The sequence below is a fragment of the Zonotrichia albicollis genome, chromosome 12 (assembly GCF_047830755.1).
Source record: "Zonotrichia albicollis isolate bZonAlb1 chromosome 12, bZonAlb1.hap1, whole genome shotgun sequence".
In the NCBI taxonomy this organism is placed as follows: Eukaryota; Metazoa; Chordata; class Aves; order Passeriformes; family Passerellidae; genus Zonotrichia; species Zonotrichia albicollis.
Window position 1 is genome coordinate 8669379 of NC_133830.1, and position 17105 is coordinate 8686483.

Genomic DNA, 17105 nt, shown 5'->3' on the forward strand with positions numbered 1-17105 from the left:
GAGAGATGGGGACAGGAAGAGAGGGGGGAAACACGGAGAGATGGGGGGCACGGCGGGGATGGGGAACAGGACGGGATGGGGGACACGAGGAGGTTCGTCTCCGCGGGGAAAGGGGCTGGAGGGGAAGCCATGAGTGTAGTCGAGTCACCCCGCCACCCAAGCCTCCCGTGCCTGACAGCAGCAACAGCAGCTGCAGCCCCGGGGGAATCAGCCCCAAGACACGGCTGGTCCTCCCAAAGAGACCAGGAAAATTATTAGGGCACTTGCTGCTCTTCACCTCTCAGGGGGTTTTGTGTTAATAAAATAATCAGAATATACTGTATATTTTACTCAATTCCTAGAATTTAAGGTTTGGAGTTGATCTTTTGTGGGGTTTTGGTTTCTGGTTTGGTTGTTTGTCAAACACAATTTAAAGTTATTAACAATTGAATTCCTCAACATGACTGACTGCAGCAGCATAAGAAACTTTCTATTTGAATACTGCTTAGTGCTTGAGAACCTACAAGTTGGGCACCTGTCTGCATTTCCTCTTTTTACACCATACACAGGAATTACTCTCACTTAAGATGCTGTAAGACTGCAGAGCTGGGGTTTGTCATACACCTGGAGCAGGTGTCATGAGCAGATTCATCTCTCTGTCTTGCAACTCCATGATGAGAGGAAAATGGGCTGTGTTGCTGTGGTTCAGCAGCCAGGCTGGAAGGCCAACCCCAACTCCCCAAACTACTGCTCCTGCAGTGACCCAGGAGGTCAGGCCCAGATCTGATTCATTTTATTAATAGGCCTTAAGAAGACAACTTCCACGTGGGAGAGGCAGGGGAAGGAGGGGCCTGCTTGGATGAAGTGCTTTGTCCAGCAAAACCAGTGACAGGCAGTGACCTGAGGCAGAAGGAAAGGAAACTTGAAGTGAAACAGTTCCTACACACAAGAGATAAGGAAACCTCTTCCTAATTACTGCTTCCAGGTTGCACACAGGCCAAACTCCAAGCTTTGAAGGAGAAGGTATGGAGTCAAACACCTGACACATCACCCCTCCCTCTGCTCCAGTGACTAACACCTGGGGTTAGAGTGCAGCACACTCTGGCAGGGCAGCTGTTTTACCAGCAGCTTTTCACCACAGGCTGAGGAGAAACTCTCTTTTCTTAGCAGACAACTCCTGAGGTTATTTGCAGTCAAGGAAAGTTTCAAATGCATTTCTGCTGCAGAGAAGACAGGGGGATAACAGACACTTTGCCAGGAAGTTTTATGAGCCACCAATTGACTCCTGATGGCCTCAATCCTTCCTAAAAGAAGTTCCTTAGTGTATAACAATCTTATGCCAGTACTAAAATAATTTAACCCAGATGATGTACTAATGAATTTGCCAGAAGTCTACTCTACCAAGGTACTTTCAGTGGACAAAGAGAAATCCATGTTCACACATTTAAGCAAAGAGAGAGAAGCCATACAGTTAGTACTCAAATCATCTGCCCTTGTTTGCCTTGCCCTCAGGAGCACAAATACAGTCAGTACAAGTTGTGACAATACATTTTTTTAAAGCCTTCTTCACTCTCTTTCTGGGAGGCACGTTTCAGAAGAAGCACCAGCTGGAGCTGCCATGCAGATTACAACACATCTTGCAGTACATGAGTGTCAGCACCTCCACTTCTGTTTCTTTTGAACACAGCACTGTCCCCTCCCCAGTGCTTGTTGGCAGTACAGCTGCTTTGTACAGAAGGAACAAGTTTAACTGAACTTTGCTGGTGTGGACTGCAATTTTACCAGGAAGAACAGCCTCAGTGTGAGCCCCACCAGTCCAAACTTCCCACTGTGGCAGCACAAAGGCTTCTCTGAATGTGCCACTTTGTCACAGCAAGTGCCTGGTTCACCTTGGCAGAGAAACCCACCATGGTGAAAAAAGGAAAAGCTCTAATTTCAATGCAGTTCTAGTAAGGTTAAGTTTGTGCACTTTCAGACGTTTTGAAAGGCTTTTGTTGCAAATTTACTGGTTTTGTGATTTCACATAAAAAGAGACTCAAAACTAAGTGTACATTGGTTCTGGCCTTTATGCTGAAGTTGCACATGATGAACAGCTCTAACTCTCTGGCACCATGACTTTCACCATCCCTTCCATAACAGTCTTCCCACTTTCTCTGACCTGACACGATACAGAAATGTGTGCAACAGAACCCTTCAGTCGTTGCACTTCTGCTGCAGCTGTGACTTCTTCACCAACGTACAAAGGAGCTGGAAAACGAATCTCCTGGGAGAGAAATATACATCCTTGACCAGGCATTTTGGTGCCCAGGACTGCAGAAATAAGTCCATTGATCAGAACTCCATGGACAACGGTTCTCCCAAACCTAGACTTCTTTGCAAACTCTTCATTTAGATGCAAAGGATTTGTGTCACCTGTCAAATAAGAAAAGGTAACTACATCATTCTGTGTAAAAGCCTTGCTAAGTTCAGCTTTGTCTCCAACTTTTACGTGTAAGTTCTGAAATGCAGGATGTCCAAGCAGTGAGTTGATAAACATTGGCTTTGTCAAGGCTCTTTGTTGGAAAATCCCTCCAGAAATTCCACACCTGAAGGGCCACAACATTTCCAGGAACTTCTCCTGCATGCAGCTGAACCATCAGTTGCCTTCAGTCCAAGACTAATTCTCTACTGTTGCCGGATAACGCAAGCAGAAACGGAGATGTCTGGTTTGGGGAAAGAAAAAACAAACAAAACTGAACAACTAAAGCCTTAAAAAAACCCACCATCAAATGCTGTCAAAGTTAAAAATACTTCAATTTTCCTTTCACATGATAGATTAAAAACTTAGAGTTATGCCTGAGCAGACTTTTGTCTAGCCATGGCTTCAGAAACAAAGAATTCTCAGAACTCATTTTATTAAGCAGCATCCTCTGGAAAAAAACAAGCTCTGGAAATGCATGTTAAACGAGGTCAGTTGACAATAATCATTAGAAAGGCAGAAAGCGAACTAGGGAAAATAAAACCTGGACCAAGATGTGGGTCATGAACAGCACTTGCCAGAAATTATTTTCTTGCAGATGTATTAATCACATCAGTACTTGTCACTGGAGTGAAATCGTGAAGTTATGAGACAGCCACTACTGTAACATTGTACAAGACTCATTTTTAGATGAGAACTGCTCAACCAGGGGCCCACAGACCTGCACTGAAAGGCACATCATTCCCAAAGCAAGGCAGTTTGGCATCTAGGCCATCTTTCTATGAGCAGGCAATAGGCTGGGGCAGCCTGCCAAGCTTGGAGCCAGAGCTGACACGTGGGGGAAGGCACCCAGCCCCACAGGGCTTTACCTGCAGCACCCGGAAGGCACACCTCCTGTTCTGGTAGAAGCCCAGCAAGGTGAGAGCACTCCACAGCTTGACAAGGCCACTAAATAAAAAGAAAACAAAACATATTAATGAAATTTGAGGTTTTCTGTTTTCCTGCAGCATAGACATCTCAAATAGAAAGTATGTTATGCAAAATGTAAGAAACCCTTAACAGTTCAACAGTTGGTAATTTCACTAAAGAATTCTAGCAGCAAAACTGCATCTTGAAGGATTACTGCAGTGGCTGCAGTCTCTTGTCTTTGACACAGACTTATGTACTGCAACCTAAAGTTCACTTTACCAGAACTGTTCTTGTTCTCAGTGTGCATTTAAGTTCATTCTTCACCCAAATCACTTGCAGTTGTCATCACCACTTAGAGTAACCATTCTCATCTTTATTATAGAAAGAGATTTAAAGTCACTGCCTCAGCAATGCTTACTTCCTGTCTTAAAGCCATTAAAATCATTTAATGTGGTTTAAAGCAGGAATAATGTACTGATGCACAAAGTTACAAAGACTCAGTAATTATTTTCTGCATGCTGTATGCAAATATCTGCAGGCTAGGCTTAATTCTTCACAAGCCATTCTTAGTTTAAGAGTTCTATTTTCTTGCAAAAAATATTTTCATGACATGGAAGCACAGACTGCACCTTACCTGCTAATGACTCTTAATATGGCAGACAGAGTTTTTTCCTCGTATGTTAAGACGTCAACAGGCAAAGCTGCTCCAACCTATGAAAACAAATGTTACTTAGTAACTATCACCCTATGTTCTTATCGTGGTTTATAAGCAACTGATTTCACCCCCAGCATGTAACATCATTAAAGGTGTTATAGTTACACTCAAATCTCATACAAGTGTTTCAGTCACATGACTGGATATTAAACAGCACCCTTCCTCTCGGAGTTCTTTAGAAACCACTTTTATTTCCACATTACAGCCAAGAGGTGATGTGACCTGCCTAAAGTCAGCCAGCAATAGAGTAAACAGAGCAAAACCAGTGCTGTGGGCTTTCCCATCCAAACGCTGTTCCCTTCCCACAATTCCTTTTAAAGCCTCTGTCCAGCAAAAGCATCAACACCACAAATTCTAAAAACAAGTACCAAAGAGCGGTCTGAGCTGGAAGGGACCTTACAGAGTTCCCCCAGCTCCAGCCCGGCTGCCGGGTCAGCGGTCCCTTCCACTGGAGCACGCTGCTCCGAGCCCGGTCCAACCCGACCCTGAGCGCTGCCAGGGATGGCTGCGGGCACCGAACCGAACCGCACAGCTCCACTGGCAGCGAGTCGGGAGAGCGGCTGCTAACCGGGCACCGGCGGGTCAAACCCGGCCCATCCACCCCTGGGCTGTTCCGGGACAGCAACCTGCTCCCGCAAGGCTCTCCCGGCCCGGGCCGGAGCCGCAGTCCCGGTACCGGTGCCGGTCCCACCTCTCCGTGCAGCTCCCTCAGCGCCGTCACCACGAGCTGCTTGAACTGCGCGGCGTTCGGCCGGGCCCCGCCGTCGGGCAGCTCCCTGCGGGAAGGAGAGCACAGGGGTCAGGAGGGGCCAGGAGGGCTCTGAGGGGGGCTCGGGGATCCCGGCTTGGGGGTCCCAGTTCTGCGGTCCCGGTTCGGAGGGTCCCGGTTCGGGGGTGCCGCTCACAGGCGCACGCGCAGATAGTGATGCTCGGCCGCGCTCCGCAGCACGCGCCGCTCGAACGCGGCCGCCGCCATTCCCGGTCCCGCCAGACCGCGAGCGCCGCCCGCCCGCCCCTTCTACGGCAGCCGCGCGGGGTCACTGTCGCCATGGCAACCGCGCAGCGCCTCCGGTGTCGCCGTGGCCCGGCCCAGGCCCGCAGCCGCGCCCGTGGCACCAAACGCAGCCCTGCGGAAGGGAGGAGAGCCAGAGCAGTGTCTTGAGGCTGAGACGAATCTCTGGGAAGCAGCGGGAACAGACCAAGCTTTAACTTCGCGAAGGCAAACACGGAGCGCCGCAGCACAAACACACCCCTGCAGGCGGGCACGGAAACGCGGCTGCGCTGGGCCTCCGAGCTAAGGGGCTGTTCCCGAGACAACTTCGGGGAAAGTTTACAGACACTGAGGAGACTCTGCTGCCCCAGACTCAGATTTGCAGGGACACACAGCTGAAAGGAATTGGAAAATGCACAGAACGATCCTGGCAGCCTGTCTGCACTCACCAGTCAACAGCTAATTGAGATGATAAAATAACACAATTTTAGTAACTTGTACCTGTTCTAAAGATTGCCATTAAATGTATCCTTACCACAAAAACAGCAGAAAGGATGGAAGTACCTTTGCTGAAATAATTAAACATTATCCTCAAAAGAACCTCACAGAATCGTCCTTCTTTTACCAGAAGGTTTATCCAGGAATTAGCATCGACCCCAGCAGGGTAACACTGCAGAGCAGCCCAATGTACATCCAGCAGGCTTGAGTCAAGGCCCAGCTCACAGAACACCTTTTGCCTGCACCTTCACATGGCTCAGTCTGTGCAAAAGTCCTCATTATTCCAGCAGAGCTTTCTCAAGCCTAGCACCACAATCTACCTGAGCTCCGCTCCTGGACTGACTTAAAAATGGTACATAAACTGTACCAAACATACCAAACTGAACCAAACTCTGCCAAACATTCAGAAACAAAACTTCAGCAAACACAAATATAATTTCACATGTACCAAAGTAATTTTCGGATTGTTAGTTAGTTTAAAGAAAAGGTAGTTTGCCACATAATGTTCAGTAGCTGTAAGCGTAGGCTAACAAGATACCTTCAGGAATACTGTGTTTCTCCTGGGAACTGATCACCAGTTAGTGTAGTGCTCAATAAATCAGTTCCACAATAATTTTGCAAACCGATCAGAGCAGTCAGTTTTACTGGGACCAACACTACCTACAGTAGTTTGTATTACTTTAAAAATATTAGTAAAATTTCATCACCAAGCAGCAAAACTTGGGAGGTGAAGTGCTGTATAAAATGTATTTTTGTTACTGCAGTGGGGCAGGTGCTGCAAGAGGAACTCACTCAGGCACTCCCAGTGCATCCAGGGAGCTGCTGGAAGGCTGGGGCTGTGTCAGCTGCAGCGAGTCAATAACGAGCACACACAGGACTGTACAGGAAGGCTGGACACAACAGGTCAGTTTTTTATTAACCAAAAGTGAAGCTGAACCCCAGAGTGGTTTAACTTGTTAAAACCATATGTTTATATGGCAGATATTTTTCTTTCATGTTCAACACTACAGTGCAAGAATCAAACTTCGCAGCTGTTCATCCTTTGAGAATCAAGTAGTAAAATGAATTAAAATAAGGGTCCCTCAATGAATCAATTAAAAAATCCCATTGAACTCAAAAGAACAGACCAATTTTAAGAACTGTCTTATTAAATTCTCCCAAGTGAAAGACCTTTAAAAGCATTGGAGCCTTGAGGTAGCAACTTTATGCAGAATTTAATTCCCCTCCTGCCCCACAGAGGAAAATTAGTAGCGCATCATTAGCTCCAGCCAGCTAAGCTGTGTTGAGTGTCTCCTGTGAGGTGACTTTCTCTTGCCTCTTGAAAGAGCAGTGTAGTGCTGCAGAGCACCATGAGGAAATCCACAGGGAAGGCCTCTTGAAATAAAATTTATGGTTTGCAAGAAGTTGAAATGATCAGCAACGACTGTAACAACAAAAATTATCTGAAGTGAAAAAACCCAACGTGTATTTTGGCAAGACTAGTTTACAAATACAAGTCAAGAACAAGAGTCTGCTTTCAGCAAAAGAAAGGAAGAATGGAAGTGACATTCAAAGGAGTTTCAGGGGTTTTTTGCCCTCTGTGCAAAATTGCACTTTGTTTTCAAAGTTTTATTTTAAGTTCTGCACTTTTGTTTCTAAGAGGGGAGCACTTCCACACTTTTTTGTTCTTTTACATTGTTAAACCTGTGCTGTGACATTAGACATAAATACCAAGTGCCAGGATATTTAACCACTGAAAGCCCCTCTCACTGACTTCACAACAATCACAAGAGCAGGGAATCACAAACAGGAGATGTCTTCCTCTGAGCCTCAAAAACATGATCCTCTGTGCCCACTTTGCTGCTGAGTTGTTTCATTAAAAACTAATCTCTCTTCACTGCCAATTTCAGAGACTCAGTGGCAGATTTACTGAACACTGAGTGGTAACAAAACACCTGGGCTTACAACATTGCAACAACTGCAATGAACGGAGTGCAAAGGAACGAGCTGAGATACAGGGGTGGGGCAGATGGTTACTAACAGGTGCTGTACTTGCTCCCTGGACTCAGTATCAGCACTTGCACATCGCCCACTTTGCTCACAGCTGGTGCTCTAACCAGATTCCTGGCAATACTGAGTATCTTACTAAAGAAGCTTTCTTTCCACTACCTTCATGCTCCAAACCCGTGCAAACAGGTTGGTTAAACCAGACCAAACTAATCAGGCACATTGCACATTACAGCTCTTAAATGGATGAGCCTTCTTAGCAGCTCCTTTTCTTTCAGCTCAAAGCCAGCTGCCTCTCTACAGCACAGAATGATGCTGCACAGAGCCTGGGTGCAGGATGGCACTGCCCAGTCTGCCATTGCTCCAGGGAGCCCAGAGAAAGGTAAAACTTCAAAAGCTTGTTCTTGTTCACATGGGATCCCAATATTTTGATTTTATATTCTTGTATTTTCCTTTGACTTTCAGAAGCCATCAAATTCTGCCTTCGAGGCAGAAACATCTCAAGAATCTGAGATCAGCCTTGCCTGGGTTTTGGTTAAGCTTTGGAGCAACTGCCAGTGTTTGCCTGTGCTGAGGTTACAGCCCTGTCCTGCACAGAACCAAAGGCATTACAGAACCCATCTGTAAGGCAGCCCCACCTGCCAGGCTCCTCTGGATAAAGGAGAGGACATTCTGCCTGGGAGCAGCAAAGGCCAGCTGGTGATTATTCTCAGCAAGTTTCTCTTTAGCTCACATGACAGTTTAGGCAACACAGAAATTCAGGCTGGTTTAGAGACCAGTTCCTGTTTGGTTCACAGCACAGTCATGAGCTGGCTTCAGAAACTCTCTTTGTCATGGAGCCCAAAGCATCCTAAAAGTTATATCTGCTATCACTGCAAGGAGCTGATGAGTTGGTGTTTTTTTTTTCTTCTTTCTTTTTTTTTGTTGGTTTGGTTTCGGTTTTGTTTGGTTTTTTAAATTCTGTGATGAAAATAATTATTTTTGTCTTTGGTGTTAAACCTTGGAAGCATGAGTGAAGAGTACCTGCTGCTTCTTTGGCTGTAACTTATGACAAAAAAACAGCCCAGGAAAGCAAGTGAAATTCACTGTTCTAAAATACATGCAGTTAGAACAGCCACTAGACATCACGACCAGAACTTTAATAATATGGAAACACCAAGTTCAGTGGTGTCCATTACAAATCATTTGCATTATATAAAAATATGACTGCAATTACAGTAACTGGACAACAGTCATTCAAATTTATCAACTTTCCATCTTACTCATATTGCAGGAAATGGGAGGAGCTCATCCACTGTGGGGAAAAAACTGTCCAGAAATCATCTCAGAGTTGCTGCTAAGCATCTCATGCCTTAGAGAAATGTCCACTGTGATAACTAAAAAGCAGGAATTCAAGATTAGCATCCTTCCATTCTTGCTTACATGGCCATGAATAAAAAGAGCAAATTCTGTTACACTAGTATTCACTATTAAAAATTTATAACCCCATAAAACACCAATATGCTTTGCATGAGCTGTGGAAGAATGCAAACTCAAAGGGTCACTAGGTTTATTACCTCCAAATTCAATATCTTAATATATATAGTCTGTTTGAACACCATAAAAACATCCTTCTCATGGTCTGATTCTTATTTAGATAATACCCTGATAAAATCTCAGCCATATGCCAATTAAGGTCCTTAAAGCTATAGAAACAGAATCTACCTAATAAATGCTGCAAATTTAACAGGTATTTTAGATAAACATCATTAGCTTAGTTATCACCTAAACCAAAAAGACTCCTCAAACACACCAACTGCGTAGTTAGCAAAGACATTTGCTTTACAAAGTCAAATGTTGCCAACTTTTGAAAAGTTTAGCAAATCAACGTGGTATTTGGAAGCATTCAAGTGTCTAATGAAGTTAAAATACTGTGAAATGTTAGGACTAGGGGAAGCTCCTGTAAACAAGTACAGAAGTAGTCTTCATTTAAATTACAAAACATTCACCTCCTTAAAAAGCTTTAAAACTGACCCAGTCAACAACTGCACCCTGGGAAATGTAGCAGTATAAAGGATCTCTGTAAGCAAGAGAAGGTCATATATTGTTATCTCACCACCATAAAATGTACTCAGTGTCAGGAACAAGGAGCAAATTTGGGGAGATGACAATTATGACACTTTCAGGCCATTTGATCTGAACCACTGCACTTTGTTGGACAGCATAGAGTAAACCAATTTTCTTTGCTGCTCAGAAAACACTTAAAATACGTTTTCTGCATCTGGTTGCTAAGCAGACTCTCCCATGTCCCCAGCTCAGTTTACTTGGTTTAAAGAGTTCTCTGTATTTATTACCTGCTGCTTTCAGCAGGTGGACCAAAACTTCAGTGCCATCTCATTCATTGGCTCCACTGATACTTTAACTTCAAACCCAGATGCTACAATTAAAAGCAAATTTGACATTGTGTAAGGAAAGCATCAGATGAAGGTAATCAGCTCATAAAAGGCTTGTATTACACAGGCTGCCTCTGCAGAACAGGCAACCTCCCACTAGAGAATGTGAAGGGACAATTTACCCCAACAGTGACACCCAGAAGGAAGGAGGCTCCTATGTCTTGCACACTTTGGGTTTCGTATCAGGCACTTGAACTGTTGGACAGACACCATTCTGAACCAAGTAAGTGAACATAGGGTTAGAATCATTTTTAATCTAGGTCTAATAATGAAGTATCAGCAGCAAAGTGGAGGCAGGGAGGAGTGAGCAATCCATCTGTGCTGAGACTTGTTTATGGTTTCTAAAATGCCCAAGAAAACAGCAGCAGTAACTGTTCCGTAGTGTCCGTTGTCCTTGTGAGTTGTGTTGCTGATAGGAGGCTTTTCTGTGTCTTGAACTAAGAAGGCATTGAGGTACCCTGTGCCTAATTCCCTGGATCCATCAGGTCCATGCTAGAGCCAAACATTGCCACCAGTTGCTCCTCATAATGTGTAATATTCCTCTTCATAATGTCCATGCAGGGTCCAAGCAACCTCTCAAACGCTTGCACATCCATGACTGTAATGGAACAGAGGTGAAAACAAGACTGTTAAAAAGGACACCAAATACCAATCTGCTTTTTGAACTCAGATCACACACCTTCAGTTCAACCCACGTAAGGCTTCAAAAGAAACCACAGAAACAGATAATCATGTTTGTGATTTCTCTCTGTACTGTTATTTGGTGAAACAAGACTAATGAAATACAAACTTGATCTCAAAGATAAACACAGAAGGCAAATACACCCCCACAGTGGTATTAAAAGATGACCTGAAGACTGTGTGACAAACCAGTACAGGCCACACACACAGAACATAGAAAATCAGCCATGAGGAAGCAGCAGTGCTTCTCCAGCTTCCACCTGGAGCTCCCCTCCAGCCCATGCTCCCAGTTTCTGGAACCTGACTGCCAGTTACCAAAAGGCTGCTGGGTTTTGGATGGCTGCTCACTCAAGCATGGTCCATGAGACAAGCAAAGAACAGAAAAGGATGACTAGAAACACAGACCACCTGCTTACCTAAACATTTGACCTCCCCAACAGCATAGGCAGAGGCTGCTCTGGGTTTGTTGGTAACGAGTGCAAGCTCTCCAAAGTACTGCCCTCTGTGACACCGGGCAATCTCCACCTCTTGATTGGCTTCTTTACTCGTCATGGTCTGTCAAACAGTGCAGTTGCATTATTTGCACACAGCTCTGTCCTTGTACAAGCCCACAGTTAATAATCCCAGACACTTTACACCTGTCAAAGCTCCGTGGTTTCAGGCCTTCAAACTATCAGCTCCCACGTCATGGTAGAACAACTCAACACCGGGTTCAACTGGAAGAAAATGTGTGCCAGCCCCCAAGTTCTGAGACAGGCAGGTATCTACTGCTACAGCTTTGGGAACTGCTGCTGTGCAGCCTAACACAGACTTTGCTTTATCATGCACCACATGCTGCTCCCCTGGCTGCTTCAGACTGCACAGAGACCCAGGCAAATGCCAACACCTAGTGTGTCACTGAAGATAACAGACCCCACACTTTGTAATGTGCAATCTTCTACAATCACGGAAGAAAAGTTCCATCTCCACCCTTAAGGCCAGAGAAAATGTATCAGTGTGGGAAGGGATGGGATGGGTTGAGCTGCAGGCTCTCTCAGTCTCTCACATGTCAGGTCAGTCTGCAGAGAGCAGACAGAAGCAAAAGACCTTGGCACTTTAGTAAAATGACTTCTGACTGCTTCAGAGCAGGTATGGGATTTTACAACCTACATCACACTAATAATGATGATCAACATCATAAAATAATATATTAAAATAACTCAGGGTGGGCTTTTTCACATCTCTTGTATTAATCAGTCAAATCACAGACTGATTAATACAAAGTCTAATCACTCAATTTGAACTCACCTTGCTTTTAATCAAGATTTTTACTTCTCCAGATTCTACAATGTAAAAACAGTCTGCTTTGTCACCCTGTGAAGAAGAAAAGCTAAAATAAATTCTTTTTTACTTGACTGTGAAAGTATGTATAAATGGTAATCATGCATTCAATTTGAACCAGGCCTTCTGCAGAAATCTGCTAGAATTGACAAACACTCAGATTCTTAACATTAAAAGGTGACTGGTTGGGTAATACAGCAGAGGAGCCCACAGGGAAGGAAGCATTAGTGCACATCATTCAGTAAGGGGGCAGGAGGAAAGGAAAACACAAAGGAGATTGATGATATATAGCAAAATCACTTAAATGAAAATCTTCTGATCCTGATGGAAATAGGCAACAGCTAGTGAAACTAAGCAGAACCTAGAATTTTCAGAAGCAAATTTTAATAAAACAGGGATTTTATTTAACAGTGACTGTTTCTTTCAGTAGGAAGAAGGTGCCATTAAACTCTGTGGCCCTGCTTGAGCAGAGGGGTTGGACAGGGTGACTTCCAGGAGTCCCTTCCAACCTCAACTATTCTGTCATTCTGTGAGAGGACATTTTTCTAGAACATTTTTCACATCTCCCTCAACCTCATCATGTTTAAAATCTTCAAGTGATCCCAGTTTACGTCTGCTCTGGAGAGCTCCACCAGCACTTTATCATTTTATCTGTGACAGGAAGGACATTTCCTCTCTATCTTTGCCCCTGTGGGCCTGGCATAGGGCTGGAAGTCAGAGTGGAGATCTGCAATGTGCCTCTTGCTACAAACCAAAATCCAAGGGACTAAAGGCTTCAGGGAGACTAAGGCTGGAAAAGGAACTGATAAGGGAATGGGAGCAGCTCACCAGAAAAACCTGAAATGAAGTGAGGAGAGAGAGAAATCTGACATTAAGTCAAGTGGTCAAGGAGATAAAGGTGAGGGGAAGGATGGAGAGAAAGGGTTGTAACTTGAGCGTGAAACAAGGCTGGGAGAAGATGATATAAGATTTAAACATGGAGTTACAGAAGAAATTGGGCCTTTAGCTAAGCTTCCTGGCAATGGTCATAAGCCATGCAGTGCAAACTTTTCTTTCACCACTGCCAACCATCACAGCATGAAATAATGCTCTGTGCTAACTGCTGAAAGAGTATTTTATTTTTAAAAAAAATGGAAACAAACTGAGTAGGAGACACCCTCATAACACTACTAACAATTTTCAAGTGCTTTAAAGCTTACTGCCCTTAACTGAAGGGTCACATTTCAGAAAGGTAATTAAAATTTTAAATTACTCACAAGGGAAAAGAGGTTCCTGGTATTGATGCAACTGCCTTAATTTAAGAGTTATCATATATTTTCCAAGCACAGAATTTCATCATCTCTAGCACTGTACTGCCATCACCCAGACCTATCCAAACTATTAATCCTCCTTATAAGGATAATTACATCCTTGCCCTTAATTCAGTTATTAAAAAAGAATAAAACCAACTGTGTAATTGGATCACTGATGGTATGAATTCCCAGTTTTGATACTGATTTATAAGCTCTGATTTTGTTGAGAGTTCTGTTTTCTCAGGGTCTTAAGCAAAAGGAGTTTCAACTTTAAAAATTGAGGGTATTTTTGGAGTGAAGTAATTTGACAGTTATCACCAAACTTGCTTCCTATATTCAGTTATGTGACATTCAAGATAATTAAGATCAATTATTCAAGACACTATCAAGGAACTGTATTCTGTCTATACAACAAGAACAACATTGTAACCAAAACCATGCAGTTTCAGGTAAGCCTTTCTTGCATTAATTTCTACTTGAACTGGAACACTTTTACAACACAGTAACCTACAGCTAAATCTGATGCATAATTCCAGTGTCTGTAACAGTGTTCAAAAAGTTGTTTCTGTCACAGCCAAAAAAAAAAAAAAAAATCAAACAGCTACAGCTTGAGTTCATCCAGCTTCATGTTCTACCACCCTGGCCTTGATCTACTGCAGCAGACAAAACATTCCTCAGTCACTGAAGGACTCAACTGAAACCAGACCACTGAACCAGCTCAGGAAAGCACAAGAAAAAACAATGGTTTCAATTAACCCTGACAGTTTCTTAGAGCTAGTAAGTCCCTGTTTAATCTGGCCATAGGGGCCTAGGAAAACTCTACATGGGGCATTTCATGGAAAACTGCATAGACATTTAATTTCAGCTCCTGAAGGCACACTCATCTTGAATCCTTGCAAAGACTACTTAAAAAAACATAGATGAGAGAAAAAATACCAAGAAGCTAAAGTAATAGAATAAATTTGCAGCAAAATACATACTGTCTATTCCCCAAACATTCAAGAAGTGGTCAAATAAATCAGAAATAAATATTAAAAGAATAAATGCCAAGTTGGTCCAAGTAATACAACTCTGCAAGTCAATTCCAAACAGAAAAAACAGAAGCACAGAAAGGAGAATGATAAAGAGAACTTGAGATTTCAAGTACCTGAGAAATGATACGTTCCCCATCTTGGTACACCTTCTCTCCTATAACATCCACTATCTTCATTCGCTCTGATGCCTGCAGCAAAGAGGAAAATTAAAAACAATAATCAGTTATAGTTTATCTCTATGAACCTTTCTGAATCTCTATGACCCCTCCTGAAATGAACAGACATTCACTAGACACACAAACACACAATTTATAAATATATCCCCAAAATGATATTATCATAGTACTGCAACACAGGTGTTAAGACTACCATAATCAACAGGAAAATAAAATTGTCTAGTGTCCCATCCCTGGGCTTGTCTGAGCACTCAAAAAATATCTGATTTGGCTGGTGTAGAGCAAAGGGGGCAAGAAAAATCGCTTTCTTTAGGATTCAGTTGAAATTTGAAAAAAACACTCTGAAAAATGTTATAAACTTCCTAAGAACAAACTAATGAGAAATACCAGCAAAACATTTCAAAAATATTTTAACCACTATATACTTAAACATGTGTGGGGGAAGAATTGTGTCCAAGAACTCATTCCCAGAGTGAAGAGGAAGGTGACATGACCAGGACAAGGGCTTTGCACTGGGAGCAAGGGCAGGAGCAGCACCTGCCATGCCAGGACACGTCTGAGTCTTCACAAACAGGAAGGGAGAAAAGAGTTCTCTCCAGTGTTTCCCACCACCCATTTAGAACCCCACAAAACAATTTCACTGCTTCAGAGCAGCACAAAAAATCATACCAAGAAAGGAAGAAAAGCCTAACAGTTAAAATTCAGCAGATGATTCAGCTGCAATCAATCCATTCATTCCCCAAGTGCACCTTCATCTTGCCTATCTTTGAGAAATCAAATTCTGGTCCATGCATGATTCAACTGCAATGTGTCATGCAAAAAGCCATCTAGTGCTAATGACTTATTTTGCTGTATCTTTAAATATTTGAGTCATTTCTGTGCTCAAAAAAAGTCACATTGATGGAACCAGTTTAAGCCAGGCACTGAGAGAGAAGGTGTTGTAATTTATCCCTTCCACAGCTACAATGTACGTCCAAAATAATACACAGTAGAGGCTGCTGTTCACACCTAATGATATTTGCAATTTTGTAAACTTCTCCCAAGGGGATTAAGAGCTCAAATACTCAAGATTGATGCTGGAAAGCATTTTTTATAAGGAAAGTTAAATTATGGTTTAAGGCAGAAACAGACTAATATAAAAGCAGGTTGGTGAGTTCCAAAAGCCCTCTGACAACACAGGGTGAATCAATGGAAGTGATAATTTCCATATTGTTCCTATATTCAGGCACCACACACCCCAACAGGGCAGTGTGACTGCATTCTCAAGTCACAGTGCTTCCCTTTAGCAGTTTAACTCCTGAATATTAAGTTAAGCTTAAAGCAAGACTTTACAGCTCACACCTTTGTATCAAATTTAAAACCATTCCTGGCTGATAAAAGGTCAGGTGTCCACTGACTGTATACTTACTTCACTATCACACCCTCACAGGAAACCACAGCCCTGACTACCACACTGTATCTTGATACCTGTTCCCTGAAATACCTATTTTTGATGTGGGGTTTTTTTGTGTAAAGAACTTTTTAAAAATCAGACTGAGATAAAAATCAGCAAATCGCTATTGTGAATAAAGGATCTGGGGAAAAAACCCTAAAACTATTTCAGCAATGCAAATTAATTTGTGTAATGTATGTGATACCAAAGCAATATTTTGTTCTAAGCAAAAACAACAGATTTCTGATATAGATAGCAGGAGCACTGACTGGAGCTGCTGCTAATGCAAGAACTTGATGCAGATGTCTCTGAGAGGTTTTACCTCCAAGGATTTAAGAAGGGGCACAGACTCAATAAATAATTCATAAGTCTTCCTCTTCTTTGCGTTGTTTTTCAGTATAATTCTTCTGAATGTCACTCGATCCTGTAAAAACAGCACAGAGAAATTCATTATTCCTCTTCACTGAAATGCTCCCTGTTTGAAGACCTGACAAACATGAACCAGTATTTACAGCAAATGCCAGGGCTGGGAAAGCAGCTGCTGAAGCAATACCACATCCACTATGACTGCAACAGCTCCTGTTAAGAGTACTTCTGGCAATAACAAATTAAAAAACTGGGAGCTGTAAGACTTGATCCTTCTCAGACAACTACTCAGGGATTCAATTTTTATTCTGTCTTATACAGTTTTTTTTGGGTTGAGTTTTGGGGTTTTGTTTGCCTGTTTGCTAATATATATATATCATGCTTCTGCATCAAATGAAGAAGTTTCGCTCTTCCTGCTGAAGCCAGTGAAAATTGGCATTTCCAGCATTTGTTAAGGCAACTGCAGAACTAAGTCTGATGGATTCTTCTCTACTTGAGTCACAGACTTTAAAAGTTGAAGATTTATACTGCTCTCAGGTCAGGAACAGAGGATCAAACGCCAAGGGGGCAAAATGCCCCCGGCCCCAGCGGCGCTGCGCCCCGCGGCCACAGGGCGGCGCTGCGGGGCCGGCGGCTCCGCCAACACCGAGCGGAGCGGGAGCGGCACCGGGAGCGCGGCCCGAGCGGCACCGGCACCGCACGGAACCGGCACGGGCACGGGCACCGGGCACCGCAGGGAACCGGGCTCCTCTCAGCGTCTGCCCCACCGGCATCCGCCAACAGAGCCACAGCTGAGTTCGCCGTGCACAGCTGGGACCGGAAGCATAAATAACCAA

The 17105-nt window shown here is 43.4% G+C and overlaps 3 protein-coding genes across 3 annotated transcripts in view; all 3 read right to left on the reverse strand.

Annotated features, from left to right (window-relative positions):
* Positions 1-1957: 1957 nt before the first annotated feature.
* Positions 1958-2602, reverse strand: HTD2 (hydroxyacyl-thioester dehydratase type 2). Its single transcript, XM_026794419.2, has one exon. The coding sequence runs from the start codon at positions 2600-2602 to the stop codon at positions 2075-2077; it is 528 nt and encodes a 175-aa protein (XP_026650220.1). The 3' UTR covers positions 1958-2074.
* On the reverse strand, positions 2533-5319 carry RPP14 (ribonuclease P/MRP subunit p14). The gene is made up of 5 exons (XM_005488367.4): positions 4967-5319; positions 4753-4837; positions 3981-4057; positions 3307-3385; positions 2533-2681 (listed from the first exon to the last, which is right to left on the reverse strand). Exons 1-5 carry the CDS (start codon positions 5035-5037, stop codon positions 2625-2627), a joined length of 369 nt encoding a protein of 122 aa, XP_005488424.1. The 5' UTR covers positions 5038-5319; the 3' UTR covers positions 2533-2624.
* A 3335-nt stretch (positions 5320-8654) lies between these two features.
* Positions 8655-17105, reverse strand: part of PRKAR2A (protein kinase cAMP-dependent type II regulatory subunit alpha) — a 57837-nt gene continuing 49386 nt past the window's right edge. The window contains exons 7-11 of the mRNA XM_074550498.1: positions 16226-16327; positions 14409-14483; positions 11937-12002; positions 11066-11204; positions 8655-10566 (exon numbers count right to left, since the gene is read on the reverse strand). Coding sequence (XP_074406599.1) covers positions 10433-10566; positions 11066-11204; positions 11937-12002; positions 14409-14483; positions 16226-16327 — 516 coding nt within the window. The 3' untranslated portion in view covers positions 8655-10432. The remainder of the gene's footprint in view (positions 10567-11065; positions 11205-11936; positions 12003-14408; positions 14484-16225; positions 16328-17105) is intronic.

Excerpts from the sequence above, each read along its gene's own strand:
- RPP14 (XM_005488367.4), bottom strand. The coding sequence starts at position 5,037 with ATGGCGGCGGCCGCGTTCGAGCGGCGCGTGCTGCGGAGCGCGGCCGAG. Across the intron at positions 4,058-4,752 it reads TGAGGGAGCTGCACGGAGAG|GTTGGAGCAGCTTTGCCTGT; the intron begins GTGGGACCGGCA and ends TTGTTTTCATAG. Across the intron at positions 3,386-3,980 it reads ATATTAAGAGTCATTAGCAG|TGGCCTTGTCAAGCTGTGGA; the intron begins GTAAGGTGCAGT and ends CTTTTTATTTAG.
- HTD2 (XM_026794419.2), bottom strand. The coding sequence starts at position 2,602 with ATGCAGGAGAAGTTCCTGGAAATGTTGTGGCCCTTCAGGTGTGGAATT.